The sequence below is a fragment of the Papaver somniferum genome, chromosome 3 (genome assembly GCF_003573695.1).
Source record: "Papaver somniferum cultivar HN1 chromosome 3, ASM357369v1, whole genome shotgun sequence".
NCBI classification, from domain to species: Eukaryota; Viridiplantae; Streptophyta; class Magnoliopsida; order Ranunculales; family Papaveraceae; genus Papaver; species Papaver somniferum.
The window spans coordinates 131160318-131176439 of record NC_039360.1 but is presented as its reverse complement, the minus strand read 5'-3'; the positions used below and the strand labels follow the sequence as shown (position 1 = coordinate 131176439).

General features: G+C 35.6%; 1 protein-coding gene and 1 pseudogene across 1 annotated transcript; both read left to right on the top strand.

The window, feature by feature from the left end:
• Positions 1-8845: 8845 nt before the first annotated feature.
• On the top strand, positions 8846-9370 carry LOC113359992 (gibberellin receptor GID1B-like). Its single transcript, XM_026603545.1, has one exon. The coding sequence runs from the start codon at positions 8846-8848 to the stop codon at positions 9368-9370; it is 525 nt and encodes a 174-aa protein (XP_026459330.1).
• A 2597-nt stretch (positions 9371-11967) lies between these two features.
• Positions 11968-15584, top strand: LOC113357384 (annotated as a pseudogene).
• Positions 15585-16122: the final 538 nt, after the last annotated feature.

The window sequence follows — 16122 nt, the reverse complement described above, 5'->3', positions numbered from 1 at the left end:
TCACTCTTATGGATGATTCACAAAACCTTCAGACTAACTCTTATGAGGCATTCAAAAGATCTTTGCACCTTTAAAAATGTAATAAAAGGAACAGACTCACAGTTTGACTCCGCAATAAAACATAACAAGGTCATAAAAGGGCACACTGAGAGCTAGATCATTTTATGCTTTCATATTTATTTCTACACAACTATAAGAAGCAATCCTACATTTATAGTGATGTAGTATAGGATAGCGAAGTCATTGTGTCTTATATGCACAAGCTAACAATATCCTTACTTATTAGTTAAACGCACAACAATTAACAAGTCCAACTTTGTGCACGCTACTTAATGAGGGGGCACATTGCTAAAATCAAGGTAGTAAATAATACCAATGATACGGATATGGAATCCAAATGAAGTCCTTGGGATGCTTTCCGCTATTGCGGATATCCTCAGCATTGCCATCAACAAAAACCAAAAAAAACACTAATGAATAACAATAAGCAATTAAAGCATGACCAATGAGCATCGTTTAATTTATTTTTTTAAACATGCGATGATAAGATTTTTCACTTGATTTTTTGACTTCAAAAAAGTACTCCCCAACGCATCCTTGTGAGTTGCAAATAAAACATTTCGACTACGAGTTTAAGTAGAAAGTCATATCCAGATTTCCTTCATGATTATGATCTGGATTAAATTATTTTGGAGATACATCCTTATGCCAAATATTATGGTTGGGCATTTCACTTGGATGTAGCTTAAATATAGCCAAGTGAAATTAGAGTGACCTTACAACCTCACTATGGAAGAGGGGCTTGGCTTAGCCTATTGAGACGGAAACTCAGTTTTCGTCCAAAAAGTAAATCTGGATATACGATGACTCAGGTTCCATATACTGTTTTTTATATCTGATATTTCGAATAAATAGGGAAATCCCTAAAATTAAGGCACCATGTAAAGATTGGATACGGAAACTCATCTTCCGTAAAGTATTTTTGTAAACGAAAACTCAGTTTCGGTGACTCTTTGATTAGCTTAAAACGAGGATTTGATCTGTCCACTCTTTAGCGAAGCCAAATGGATTCGCCACATTAAAGCTAAGCGATTCCCCATAGTACTTGTGTTTTGTTTTAATTAAGCTGTAGCTAAGAGAAACATGCTATCATAGTGCTTGGCTTTAAAATTGAAGATGCATTTTTGACAAAATTCTATTTTTTATTTGTTTATACGACATATTAATGACCCAGAGAATTAAATAAAATTTGACCTCCATAAAGATTTTTCTTTTCATACTAGTGTTTTCTATTTCTAGCTCATACCACATACCATGCAAGATTTTTTTGACCCTAACATTGGAGATGCTTTTAGGCGTGATGAGAAATAAAAAAGATGATGAGTTAATAATGATACCTGAGAAGTGGATGTCCTCTTTTTCTATATACTTCTGTGTAAACCATAATAAATTCAGTAAGAATCAATAAATATACTCGTCCAACAAATGGAAACATTAAGCAATATTACCTATTGCAGGGTCGGCAGGAATCCCTTCGTCATTAAGAAATGGGGTTAAGAGGGATTCAGGAGTGATCTGGTCAGTAGGAGTAGGAGAATTGGATGACTCTGAAGAGTACATGCCTCTGTTAGCCATGTACTCATGTGAGAAGTTGGTGGTGCTGGGTATAATCCCTATGATCTTTAAACGTCTGTGAAATTATTTCTGCAAGTTCTTATCTAATTTTCTTCAACAAAAAAAAATATTTAATTAATTAAAAAAAATAAATCATGTAGGAAATAAGAAACCAATGATGCAAGAGAACTCAACAACTGATACAAATCGATTCTAGTAACTATACTTACGCATAATCAGGTACTTTGTAATATATATTTTCTTCATCTCGAGAACATGCATACTTGACACAGAAACTGTCTATGGAAAAGTCATCTGGATAAGCAATGACACCATACACCAAAGTAGTTCCGCGGAAGTTCGTATTGGTTATAACTAAGCGTATGCTGGACTGTGGATCATTAACATTATCCTTGTCTTGGTTATTCTGGTCATCCGATTCCTCACCATTTTCCTCCTTGTTACCATCAGTAGAGAAATCAGGCCTGTGAACAATGACTTTGATATAATTACCCATGTAGTCTCTAGTCAATGTTATATTTTTTTCTCCTAGTTTATCTTCAATTTCGAAGGGAAACTCACTTGGTGTCTCCACAACCTACCAAAAACCCATAAAAACAGCAGATTTGGTCATCATAAAAATCTTCATATACAGCATAACTACTATTGCAAATCAGTTTGTGGTGCTGTAATTGTAATGTAAGGAGATAAATAAGTGGAGCTCATGTATTGGTGTAGGCTAGCTACTCACATATACTAACAAAAAATTTAAGGGATATTTTGACTTTGGTGCCCATAAAATGGTATACCTTTGCGTTTGGTGCTTAACTTTGTCCAACTTTGAGTTTGGTGCCCAGTCAACTGATTGACCTTTTTTAACCATGTTGACCATCCATTTTACACTTGAAATTGTGAAATGACTAGATAAATACATAAAGGTTATTTGTTGGCCAAGAATGGTTGAACGTAGATGAATGCAAAAGCTATTTGAAGGACCTTGAATTTTACAATTTTAAGTGTAAAATGGATGGTCAACATGATTAAACAAAGTCAATCGGTTGACTGGACACCAAACTCAAAGTTGAACAAAGTTAGGCATCAAACGCAAAGGTATACCATTTTATGGGCACCAAAGTCAAAATATCTCAAAATTTAATTCGAAAGATGTAATTTTATAAAAAAAAATAGAGCATACGTTTTTAAGAAGAGCTTCAGCTTCCTTAGCAGCAGCACATGCGATTTTATCAGATGCAAACGGTCTCTTCTTATCGGTAGAAGAAGAGAAGTGAAGAGTTGGAGTACGAAATGATTCTTGTCTATAAATTAAACTTAAACTACTATTCTTCTTCTTCAATTGCGGGGTGATGAAGAAGATGGAACAACTTTCTTCGTAATTCTCGTTCTCTCTGTACAGGGTTGGGGCTTTGATTCCGATTGATTTGATACAAGAGAGGAGAGGATTTAGGTGTTGGTTTTTTCAATTCTGAAAAATGCTTAGACAAATGGGTCTGGATCTCCTTTCTTAATTCCGTCCAGCCCAAAGAAATTTACGGTTACTATAATTATATATGATAAGGGCAGCCAACCAATTTTAAAGCGCTCCCTCTTTTTGAACAAACATCCAGTCTCCTTTTACGGTAAAACTTCGATAAATCAATCCCGAAAAATTAATAATTTCACTAAAATAATAATTTTTGTCATCTCCAATTTGGGACACTGTGTTCAAATAATAACCCCGTTTAATATAATAAAATTAAGTATCCGATGCATTTTGAAACATTATATAAAAACATTATATTATTTCATCTTTAACAAATTTCTATAGTGAATAGATAATCATCGGACCTATTTAAATTCCCGAGTACTCACTAGGTCTTAAGAAAACTATTTAAAAAACCTCAAAACTATACATAATTCTGTTTTTGGCTTGGATTTAAATAATTTTTATAAAATTTTATTTTAAAAAATATCATCAATCTTCAATAGATTCATACAAAATTTTGGTTGATAGCCTAGCAACAAGTTGGGCACCGACAACCTTTTGAATGGCAACCCCTTTTCTTTAAAAAAAAATTACCTACACCACTATTAGCATCGCTACTAACTATAGAGTTTCTTAATCTCTTAAGAAAAAACACAGTATCATCGCCAAGCTATCCCAACGTGGAAAAGGATGAAACCCCAAACCATAACCATGTGAAATGCATTAACTCAAATATTTATTTCGTTTGCGCAAAACAACATTCGAAATAGCTTGGCCTGAAATAAAAGCATGAATTCCTTGACCTGTGAAGGGCGAGACGCATGTAACATCCATACACGCATCTTGGCCATTCTCCTAATTATGAACAAGAATATCAGCAGGGCGCAGATCTTTATTATCATCAGACAAAAACCAAGGGAAGCTTATTTACGTGGAGGCACGCTAGCTTTGTAACAGATGTCAGCAATTACGTCGTTTACAAGGTCGTGTAGAAACTTGATCCCGACATCTTTGGCACAATGAAGAGAGTGATCACCAAAAATATCCATGGGTCTATTACAACAGGAACATATACCACCTTTTACAAACAAGGGGATACCAAGGAGATAGCAAACTACGACTCTTAATTTTTTTTTCCCAAGGCATTGGTTCAGACCGCGAATGGGTACAGCCAAAAGATAATATGGTGCATGCTTAACACGATTGCATTGCCATAAAATTAAATTTGGTGTAGACAATGAGAATCAGATAGGGATTTGCTTCTAAGCTGCGTCAAAATAAGTGACTGACAGGGAGTGCATAGAAGGGGGCAGTATCATCAATGCAATAGTTAGAAGGTAGTCCACATACCTGGATGAGTTATGAAGAGCAGCCTGATAAACAATCCTTTATCTGATGAGGATAAGCTACCAAGGATCACCTTTTGCATCGAAGCCTTCTGACTCTTGGAAGCCAGATACCAATAGTTACGGGTGTCTTCCATGGTGTAAATGTGAAGGCCACCCTCCTTGATAGGTAGAGTAGATACCGTTGTTGCAAAGGCCCAAAACCAACCCCATCACCCGTGACTAGAAGTCTCAAATACTAAAATAAATGGTCATCAAACAAATCAGCGGCTTGTTGTAAAGCTGCAGGGTTGGTGGTACACATAGAAAAATATAGGACTTGGTCCCCAAAGATCCATATGCAACAATTGTAATGATTTATTTGACATAGAAATAGACATAGAAAAAGGCAGTCCGTGACATCTTCCAAACTGACATTCACTACAAAAGATAGGTGTTTTAGATAAAGGGAACGACATAGAGTGACAAATTCTCTGAAAAGATTGAAAACAAGGATGGCATAGTCTTTGATGAAGCAAGAAACTGGAGAGTGTATCGGCAGATAAAGCAGTATGTCCAGTGGCATCATCAGTTGGATCAGTTGAAGTAGTTGGGGTGTCCAAAAGATGCATGGGATAAAGTCTATTTCTACTCTGTCCTTGGAAACTTCTCCTCCCAGAGTGAAGATCCTTCACATAGAGTTTGTCACATTCAAATTTGACACTACAATTATTGTGCTTAGTAAACTTATGCAATGAAAGTAGTTTATGGGAAGCAGTAGGAACATGAAGTATATTTGGTAAATTGACTTAATTATGCAATAAAAAATCTAGTAGAATTACCAATATCAGTGATTTTCATACCTTCTTCATTTGCAGTTTGAATTTGTTCATTGACATTGTAAGAGTAATCTGTCAAATCTGAAGTATCAGAAATAATGTGATTGGTTGCTCCAGAATCAGCATACCAATGGTTTTCACCAAGAATATCTGGTGTGGCTAACATGGCATGAAGATTTAGAGGGATTGGTCTGCCTTGATAAGAAAAGTTCATCATGTGATTCCATCAATAGCATAATGACCATATTTAAAGCACATCTGACAATTCGGTTTTGTTGAGCCATAGTAATTGTAACCAGCAGAAGTAGAACCAGTATTTTGATAAGGTGGAGGTGTTTGATGATCCAACAACAAAAGGATTAGTATCAACGTATTTTTTAGGAAACGAAGATGCAGTTGTAACTGAAGGATAAGATTATGGTGGTTGAAATTGTGGTCTGAAAGAATATGATGATAAAGATCTTGGTCTAAAAGATGAGTTGAAAGATTTAGGTCTTGTAATAGGATTGAAGAAAGGTCGATTAGGAGGTCTATATGATGTAAATGATTTAGTTTCATCAGAATGAATCGACGATTTAGATCTTTCAGAAAAGAACAATTTCTTTACTCAGTAAGAGATTATGTAATATGCCTAGAGTTATTGTGGCTTACGAACTCGAATAGAGGTGGAAAAGGAATCAAAACTGGAGTTTAATCCACTAAGAACATAGACTAGCATTTCACTTTCATTGATAGGAGATCCAGCTGCTGAAAGTGAATCTGAGATTTTCTTGATTTCATTAAGAAAAACAAGAACTGGAGAGTTACCTTGTTTAAGAGAAGAAAGTTTGTTACGCAATTGAATAATGTGAGTGGTTAAAGATACAACATACCTTTCTTTAATATCTTTCCAAAGATCAAAAAATGTTTCTGGACATGCCACATAAGAAATTACATTCTCTGAAATTGTAGACTGGATCCAAAGAATTAGGGTTTGATCCTCTTCATTCCACTTGATCCACTCAGGATTGATAGTATCTGCTGGATCTGCATCTCTTGTAGCATAAAAAAATTTGAGTGTACAAGGTTTAGTTTCATTAATATAAGGAAGAGCATTATAACGTTTGAATAAAGGTTGTAGAAGAGATTTCCAGGTAAGATAGTTGTGATCTTGAAGTTTGGCAAGAACAATGTTAGTTATAGTATTCAAAGGAACTTTGGTTATGATCAAATCCATTGTTGGTGAAAGAAAAAATCAAGAAAATTTTGCAGTAAGAAAATTTTGTTGCTGGTTTAATGGCGGAAGAAAGAAACGTGATCAGGCCCAGATAGGCTCTGATACCATGGAGAAATCTTATAGAAATTGAAAAGTAAATTCAATACATTACAAGGGACATGTGATTAGCTTATATAGCTGTCAGTACAAAAGAGGAAAAGGACTGACAGTTAAGCAACTGACAGTTAAGCAAAAGAAAGAGATTGTACAGTTTGTTACAGAATGATAAGAGCAGACTATCATATTACATAGGGGTTACCTAAGAGTATGTAAGCAAACATAGCTTTAGTAATTTCTACGAGGAGTCTTCCTCGTATATAGGCTACTAGTATTGGGGTTATTATTGAAGATGTAACAACTTTCTTGATGATTCTCGCCATTTTAATAATCAATTTGTAGTAATAGAAATCTCCATCCACAGGTTATGGGGTTTAGTTCGATTTCAAATTAGAGAAAGAGAGAAGAGAACTTAAGGATTGTTAGTTTGTTACTATGATCACTTTACATTTGGGCCGAACTTGAGATAGGAGATCCATATCATTTGCCCCACAGGTCCACTGTTTTCATAAGTAATAACCTGTTACAGGGGCGGAGGGGTTTTATTAGAGGGGCTGAAACATGATAATAATGTCCCTCCAGTTGGTTAAAGGATATCTATTGGTACTATAAATTGACAAGATTACCCTTTTAGCTTTAAATGGATTAATCTATCCTTCCTTTTTTTAATTAAAAAAATTAAATTGTTCTCCACTATTTTTAAACCTAATGAATCAGAAGATAGAAAACTAAATCAGTCTTCTTCATCCTATCTTCTTCTTCATCAACAGTAACCTCCATTAAAACTGAAAATTTCATCGTCTTCGATTTAAGACTTATGTGAGGTATGTTTCGAAAAACCCAGTTAGGGTTTAGATTAATTTTATTGATTTAAGTTAAATTTGTATCAAAAATTAAGGTTTTATATGAAAATTAAAATTCAAAATCCTGGTTTAATGTGAGTTATAGTTGCTTTTAACTCAATTATGAACAATAACTGGAGATTTTGATGTTGTTATGGTTTGTAATAGTTCAATTACCAACCGTATGTTCTTAGATCTGAGAATTTTGTTTAGTTACGTTTTTTTTTACAATCGTAACTTCACTTACGGATATCGACAACACGATTACGAACCGTAATTTAGTTACGGTAAGTATTTATATTAACATTATCAACTGTAAATATTCCTGTGTCTCAACTTAAGTTCAAATAATGTTTACGATTCAGCATTTTAGTTGATATACCAACCGTAGTTTAGTTACAGTTGGTATCGATCCTCAACTTACGAACTGTAAGTGTGTTACGGTTCGTATCGAGTATTTGGTTACCAAACGTAAATGGTATTACGGTTGGGTTTTCCCTATTTAAACAGTTACAGTTGGTAGTTCATCTTATACGAACCGTAACTTAAATTTATGGTTGGTTACGTACACAATTCCAACCGTAATTAGCTCTGAAAATGTAAAAGTATTGATTTTTTACGTATTTTAGATAATTTTGAGCAACAAAAAGCTTATTGGAATTAATTTAGAAGTATATCTGGAATTTGCAACTGGAATCACTCATTTTGGTTGAGTGAATCAAAATCTAGGGTTTCACAAATATCACAAAAAGTTTTCTTTTATTTTCTCCTCTACACTCTTTTTCTTTCTAAACTTTAAAATCAAATTTTATTTTGTTTTAGAGTTAATATAAGTGAAATTTGATTAGCAAAACTAAACTAAATTATCAACCACTAAACTAAATTATATATCAACACTAAAATTTCTAAATTTAAATTATGTGATTGTTCAAATACACAACAAGTTTTTTGATGGAGGGATTTGTTCTTAAATTTCTAATACCCCTTTGTATCTGATTTTTAAGTAAATAGATTATATTCCACTTTTTCGTTGAGAGCTGATAAATTTCCTCTGTTCTTTAAGCTAATTTTTTGTTCACCCTGTTTTCTGCAATTTTTTATCTTATTCAGAAAGAAATAAGGAAAGTAGAAGGTTGCTTATTGTCTTTTTATAAGGTAACAACTAATACCAAGATATGTTATTTTTGGTTGCAGGTCTTAAATGGAAAACTATAAAGAAAATGTATAAGCAAATTAGATTCTAAAGTTACAAAACCGTGTGTGCTGTGGGAGATAAAGTTTAAGAGATTGTGTTAGTGAGTGAGTTGGTGAAAGAGATCTTGGTGGTGGGTCTTTTAGTTTGTGAAACTTTAAAAAGGCCCTCTCCCTCTTCCTCCTCCCCAGTTTCTCTATTAGAAGATTACATGGACAATCATAAGAACACAAGTGAGATGGTACTGTTATCAGTTTTCAGACAGTTTTACGCCCCGCTTAGAAAACCAGATGAAAGTCTGAACAATCTAGCAGAATTGGTGGACAGGAAATTCCGTCCAAACCTACAACCTGTAGATGGTGTATATTCCTTCGATTTGCGTATTGGAAAGTCTCGGGCTTCTCATCAGGGTTTACAGGCTCCATCAGGATGGGGAGGTTCAACCAAATCGTTTGAACTGTCAAAAGCCTCTGAAATCAGATGTGTTTGTTCCCGTGATCATCTTCTTTCACGGGGGGAGCTTCGTGCACTCTTCCTAAAATTTGATATTTACGACATCTTCTGCTGCCGAATTGTGAAAGTCAGTAGATCTGTGGTCGTAAGTGTAGGCTACCGGCTTTCTCCTGCAAATAAGTTCCCATGTGGATATGGCGATGGTATGGAAGCTGTGAAGTGGGTGCAGTATAGGCATTGGCTCAGGAGCGGTAAAGATTACAAGGTTTCTACGTACTTGGTTTTGGAGACAGTTCTGGGGGTAATATAGTGCACAATCTCGCTTTAAGGGCTGCACAATCAGAAAGGGAAAGAGCTTCATTCAAATAATGTTTACGATTCAACATTTTAGTTGATATACCAACCGTAGTTTAGTTACGGTTGGTATCAATACTCAACTTACAAACCGTGTTACGGTTCATATCGAGTATTTGGTTACCAATCGTAACTGGTTTTAAATTTAACCATTTATAACCTTACGATTGGTAATTCATATTTTACGAACCGTAACTTTAATTTACGGTTGGTTACGTGCACAATTCCAACCGTAATTAGCTCTGAAAATGTAAAAGTTTTGATTTTGTTTACGTAATTTAGATAATTTTGAGCAACAAAAATCTAATTGGAACTAATTTAGAAGTATACCTGGAATTTGCAACTGGAATCACTCATTTGGTTGAGTGAATTAAAATCTAGGGTTTCACAAATATCACAAAAAGTTTTATTTTTTTCTCCTCTACACTTTTTTTCTTTCTAAACTCTAAACTATGATTTTGTTTTGTTTTAGAGTTAATATAAGTTAAATTTGATTAGCAAAACTAAACTAAATTATCAATCACTAAACTAAATTATCAACACTAAACTATGTAAGGGTTAATTAGTCATTATATATGTTTTTATAAGGGACACTTGAAATTACTATAATAATGACCCTTTTTGTCCTGTTAGATCATCCCCTCTAATAAAACCCTCCGCTCATATAATAGGTTACTTTCATAAGAATGTGTAATTGGGGATACATAATTAATTGGGGATAAATTACTATTCCTATTCAATGGTGTCTGCTAAGGGGTGTTTTTTGGGGCGGAAATATTAAAATACCTTTTGGTTAATTAAAAGACATTATGAAAAAATGATTATACCCTTCTCACAAAATGCAGTAATAAAAACCGATTGCGTCGAGGAAGATTTTACATGATTTTGCAAGGCTACAATCGGTGTATGTGGGCATTTCTAAAAACCGATTGTGAGAATTAATTTCAAAAAAAAATGGTCGTTGAGCCTTTTATTTATATAAAGACAACCCCTTTGAGCCACTACCATATCACACCCTGAGCCTAGAAAATGGAATGGGATCCGGAAGAAGATATGCATCTCGTGAAATCGCTCATCCCCACCTTCCACAAACGTCCCGACGAACTATGTTCGACTTTTTAGAAGATAGTCAAAGAGTTATATTAGGAGCGCACCACGAATGAAAAAATCGTAGATGAAGAGACTTGGCTTTTTGATTCCAATACATAAAAATCTCAACACGAGTAACGAGAGTATGTTAAAGTTAGCAAAATGGTGAACAACCATCATCCACAAGCTCCACCTACTGAAAAAGGTGAATAATCCGATATCTTAATACCTATCTCATGGTTTAATTTTCGCATACAACATTGAATAACTGATTTAAATGCAGTGGAAACGATTTAACGAACTATGGCAAATCCATAATGGGGAAAAGAAGTTCATTCATCATAAGGAAAATGCGGGTGTTGTACCGTTGTGCTCGGAGGATCATCAACGATGTATTGATGTGCCACATTCAAGAATTCGCATACTGAATTGTCTTATATACGTAATGCGTTAATTTCCTGAACTATGTGATATTTTGTTTCTGAAAGTACGACACAATCGGATCATATGGACACTTATAAACTCTGTTTCCTACAATCGATTTATGTGATCATTAACAAAAATCGTTTATGGGTTTTATTCGTCGATTGAAAAAACTCAACCCCAGAATCGGTTTATGTTTACATTGTAAAAGACCGATTCTGGGGTTTCTTCGTCATTTGGAAATATTTAACCCAAAATCGGTTTATGTGTACATTAACATCAACCGATTTTGGGCTGAGATTTTTCAGAAAAAATCAAAAAATTTCAAGTTTTGACGATGAATTAACGGTTATTCATTCCAGAGTTAACTTGATTAAACATCAATTAATCACCAAATTAACACTAATCAATCAGGTGTAATTTGGGCATTATGTAAAATAATTAAATACGTGATTATCCATTTTGCTTCTAAATATTTTTTTTTGTCTTGTAATTATAGGCCCAAATAATATACGTAGGAGCGAAACTAAAAAGGTTAAATTTTACTCAACGATTCCGAATTTCATTAGTCAAATTGTACTCAACGATTTCATGGCGTGCAATTTAAAAAAAAAGGGTTAAAAAGTGGTCCTTCATTTTTTTCCAATTTACACCATGTTTGTTTACTCCTGACTCATCTGAGTCGTCCGGATCTGAATCATCTGGATCTGAGTGAAATCACCTGACTCATCTGGATCTGAGTCGATATGTTTGTTTTGAGTCAGATCTGACTCATCTGACTCGGAAATAAGTGAGTCAGTGGTTTGGTCTCATGAATCAGGGGTATTTTGTTACCTGACTCAAATGAGTCCGAGTCAGGGGTTATGTCTGAATCAGAGGTCGAGTCAGATCTGACTCAAAATGGAAAACAAACGGTCTGACTGCTGACTCGGTCCGAGTCAGGGGTTGACTCAGATTCAGACGCCGAGTCAGCTGCAAACAAACAAGGGCTTACTCTTTTTTTTTTTACCTCTGTCTGAATTGTGTGTGTTTGGGGCCATGTGGAAATGGCGAACTAGCCAAGGCCTCACTCACACTCTCTTCTTCTTCTTCTTCTTCTCGCTCAATTTTTTTTTTCCACCACCGCCGTCTGAAATTGGAAACTAACTCCAGATCTAAACGGAGTAATCGATTTTAAGGTTCAAGTGCTATCAGATTTTAGTTTATCAGTTTTCTTCAAGCCAGGTATGATTTTGATTTGTGTTGATCTTTGATATGGATTTGATTTTGGATTCTGAGATTATTTCTGGGAATGCAATTTTATGATAAAATCGGATTCGATGAGCTTATGTACTTGATTTGAATGCCTTTTAACTAGTGAAAATCTAAGAACTGAGGTACTAGTTATAGGAACCTGAAGATCTCTTTCGGTAACTTATCTGATTTTTCAATTTCCAAAACAAACCCTAATTCCTCAGTAACAAAAGTAGTAGTGAGTGAGGGTATGACCATGAGTGTGGATGGTGATTCTTCTGGTAGTGAGGATTTTTCTGCACTGATTGATGAAGAACTAGCAGGGATTTCTTCTGATTCGGATATGTTCGACGACGACGAAGAGGAGCTCCACTGCTCAACTTCTGTAGAACCAGTTGCACAAAGCTCAGATTATCTGTCCACTTGGAGACATGTGCACATCCATCACTTATTAAAGGAATGTGTGTAAAATGTGGGCGGATGGTGGACAATGCATCTGCTGTAGCACTTGGGTACATACACCAAGATTTAAAAGTTGACAGTGATGAACTTGCCAGATTACGTGACAAGGATCTCAAATCGTTGCTCGGCAAGAAAAAGCTATACTTGGTCCTTGACTTAGATCACACCCTGCTTAATTCAACACATTTTCATCATATCTCACCAGACGAGGAATATCTAAAGAGCCAAATAGATTCACTTCATGATCTTCCAAATGGAAACCTTTTCAAGTTGGACTCTATGCACATGTTTACAAAGCTGAGGCCCTTTGTACGGACCTTTTTGAAAGAAGCTAGTAACATGTTTGAGATGTATGTATACACCATGGGATAACGCCCTTATGCAATGGAAATGGCTAGGCTACTTGATCCTGGAAAGATCTATTTCGACTCGAGAGTTATTTCACAAGCTGATTGCACCCAGAAACATCAAAAAGGTCTTGATGTGGTGTTGGGAGCAGAGAGTGCTGTCATTATCCTTGACGACAAGGAGTACGTCTGGGGGCAGCATAAAGAAAACCTCATTCTCGTGGATAGGTATCATTACTTTGCTTCTAGCGGGAGGTCCTTTAACTTGAACAACAGGTCCCTCTCAGAATTAAAGAGAGATGAGAGCGAGCCTGATGGTGCACTTGCAACCATTCTCGAAGTTCTTAAGCTTATACATCATCTGTTTTTTGACTTGGAGCGGGGTGATGATCTTATGAGGAGAGACGTCAGACAGGTGCTTAAGACAGTCCGTAATGAAGTTTTGAGGGGATGTAAGTTGGTTTTCAGTCGTGTTTGGAAGAAGGGAGAGCTGGTTGAGAAACAGAGACTTTGGGTGGTTGCAGAGGAGTTGGGAGCCATCTGCTGTAAAGAGCTCGATGCATCTGTCACACACGTTGTCGCTACTGATTCGGGGACAGAAAACTCTCGCTGGGCTGTGAAGCATAATAAATTTTTGGTTCTCCCAAGTTGGATTGAGGCTGCCAATTTCTTATGGAAACGTCAACCTGAAGATAGTTTTGCTGTAAATGACAGTAAGAAAGAACACTAAACATGGGGTTCATCTTTGAAATATTTTGAGCAAATTCGTTATGCCATTTGTACATTCATAACAAATGAACACGAATATCACAAGTACTTTTGGTTGCAGGGTTACATTAATCAATGTTCAATACCGAACCTTTAAAAAGAAAAGAGGTAAAATGATACGGAGTATTTTTTTTTTGTTTTTTGTAATTCAAGTTTTCTGGTTTGTATGGTATGATCTGTGCAAGAATACCAACACATCCTCCCGGACGGCCTAAGTTTGTGGGTGTAGGATTTAGAGGAGATTTTGAAGTAAATGAGATTTAACTTTTCAGACACTAAGTGTGAATTGTAGTAAATTCACATTACACATTTTGATGGCAAGCCTTTATAGATTATATGGACTAGAAACTGAACTTGAAGTACACAGTTAGCTATATTTCTATAGCATGGCAATTGGTAATACGGAATGAAGTATTTCACAACTCTTAACTATATTTGATGATCATTATATTTGGTGCAGGGGAAGTATTTAAAGACTTTGAATTGATGGTAGTGCATATCGTGTGGCTCCTGACAGCATTACCTAGCAGAAACTGATATCTGGAATGTTGGTGTGACACTGAACAATCTTCTTAGTAGAGTCCCACCCGCATGGCAATGCAATGTCTTGGTTATGAATTATGTAAATAGAAAGCAACACAGCGATTTCCAGTTTTACGTACTAATGGATCAGGGAATAAAATACTATAACTTATTTGTGTTGTTGAAGAAGGTGCTCAAGTTGGTGCGCATATTTTTATCTTATCTGGGAATGTTCTTGAACCACACTGGAAACAGCAACATGTAAGTACACTCTTCTGCATACAATGTTTTGTATTGCATTGATTTTTAAATTTGTCAATGATTTGTTAGATGAAATGGTAAAGTATATGGATGTAACCTTGGTTAATTCACAGTCATTTATCCTAGGATCTCTGTAGAATTGTATTTTAGGGCGAAAGGTTGTAGATGTAATCATTACAAACCCCCTAGATGTGCCCTTTTTTGCCCCCACATGGTGAGACTCTTTTTTGGGGTCCTTTTCTAGCTTCATTCCTGGCCCCACCACTGATCTTGGTAACACTGCCTAACATAGTAAAATTTGGATGATCTAAGTCATGCGGGCATATGTGCAGATTTCTTTTAAAAGTGCCAATATGATGATATTTAGTATCTGAAGATATTGTGTGCAACACTTCATATCTGTGTTGCAATTTGGAAAACGAGACACATGTTTAGATCCATATTTCATGGATATGGACTGTTTTGTTTTTTCTTTCCTTGAAATTTTGTTCTTAGTTTCTCACTTTTTTTATATAGTAAACAGATCATTTGAAGTTGGCAGTAGCAAAAATAGTTGCTCATCATCTCAACCTCTTATTGTTAGAAAAATCAGTTTGATTATCGCTCAAGAATACCTCTACGAAAAAGACATATCTCTCGTGCTCACTATCAAGAGGCCTTTGTTAGAACGTATAGCACGCTGCACAGGTGCACAAATAGTTCCTTCGATTGATCATCTTTCTTCTCAAAATCCGGGTTATTGTGAAGCATTCAAGGTGGAGAAGTTCTTTGAAGCACATGGGAGTGCTGGGTAGGGAGAAAAGAAATTGGTGAAGACACCTATGTTTCTGAAGGGAGACCCAAGCTAGTGCGTTGTACTGTAAGTCCTGTAACTCATTACAGTTCATTTTTCTTAATTTATCAAAATATTGTCTGGGTCTTGTAGACTTCAATCCAATCCATAAATTGAGCCTCATCTAAAGAGCCTACAACCATTGGAATCTTTGATGGGGTTTATATACTTTGATCAGGATTAATGATAGATTTTGTATTGAAATGCAATATCGAGACGAAATTTTTCTGGGACGTGTGCATCAGTTTTCCCATTCTTTTTTTTTCCTTTTCTGAATCACATTTCATTGATATTAAAATTGGAATGATTTTTCAGGGACCATGGTTTTTTTGAGGGGACCATGGTTTTATTAGGCCACCTTCCCTATAGTTATAAGGGGTGTCCTAAAGCGTTGAAATGACTAACCTACCCTTAACCTAATTTAATTTAAAACCAATTTAATAACCACCTATATATATATAACCACCACCTCCTCATACCGCCGCCCACCACCTCCGATTATCACCACCACCAACCACCGATTACCACCACCACCACCGTCCACCACCGCCGATTACCACCACCACCAACCACCGATTACCACCACCTTCGATTACCACCACTTCTATATATAGCTTAATTTAAAACATTAACAAAGATATTCACACAAACCCATTACTTGTCATTCGTTTTTTGTTGAATAAATGAAAAGTAATCATCAAAATGAGTTGAAAATGGAAGTTGCAGAGAGGTTTAATGGAGGTTTTTTTCAGAGAAAAGTTCGGTTACGTC

Excerpts from the sequence above, each read along its gene's own strand:
- LOC113359992 (XM_026603545.1), top strand. The coding sequence starts at position 8,846 with ATGGTACTGTTATCAGTTTTCAGACAGTTTTACGCCCCGCTTAGAAAA.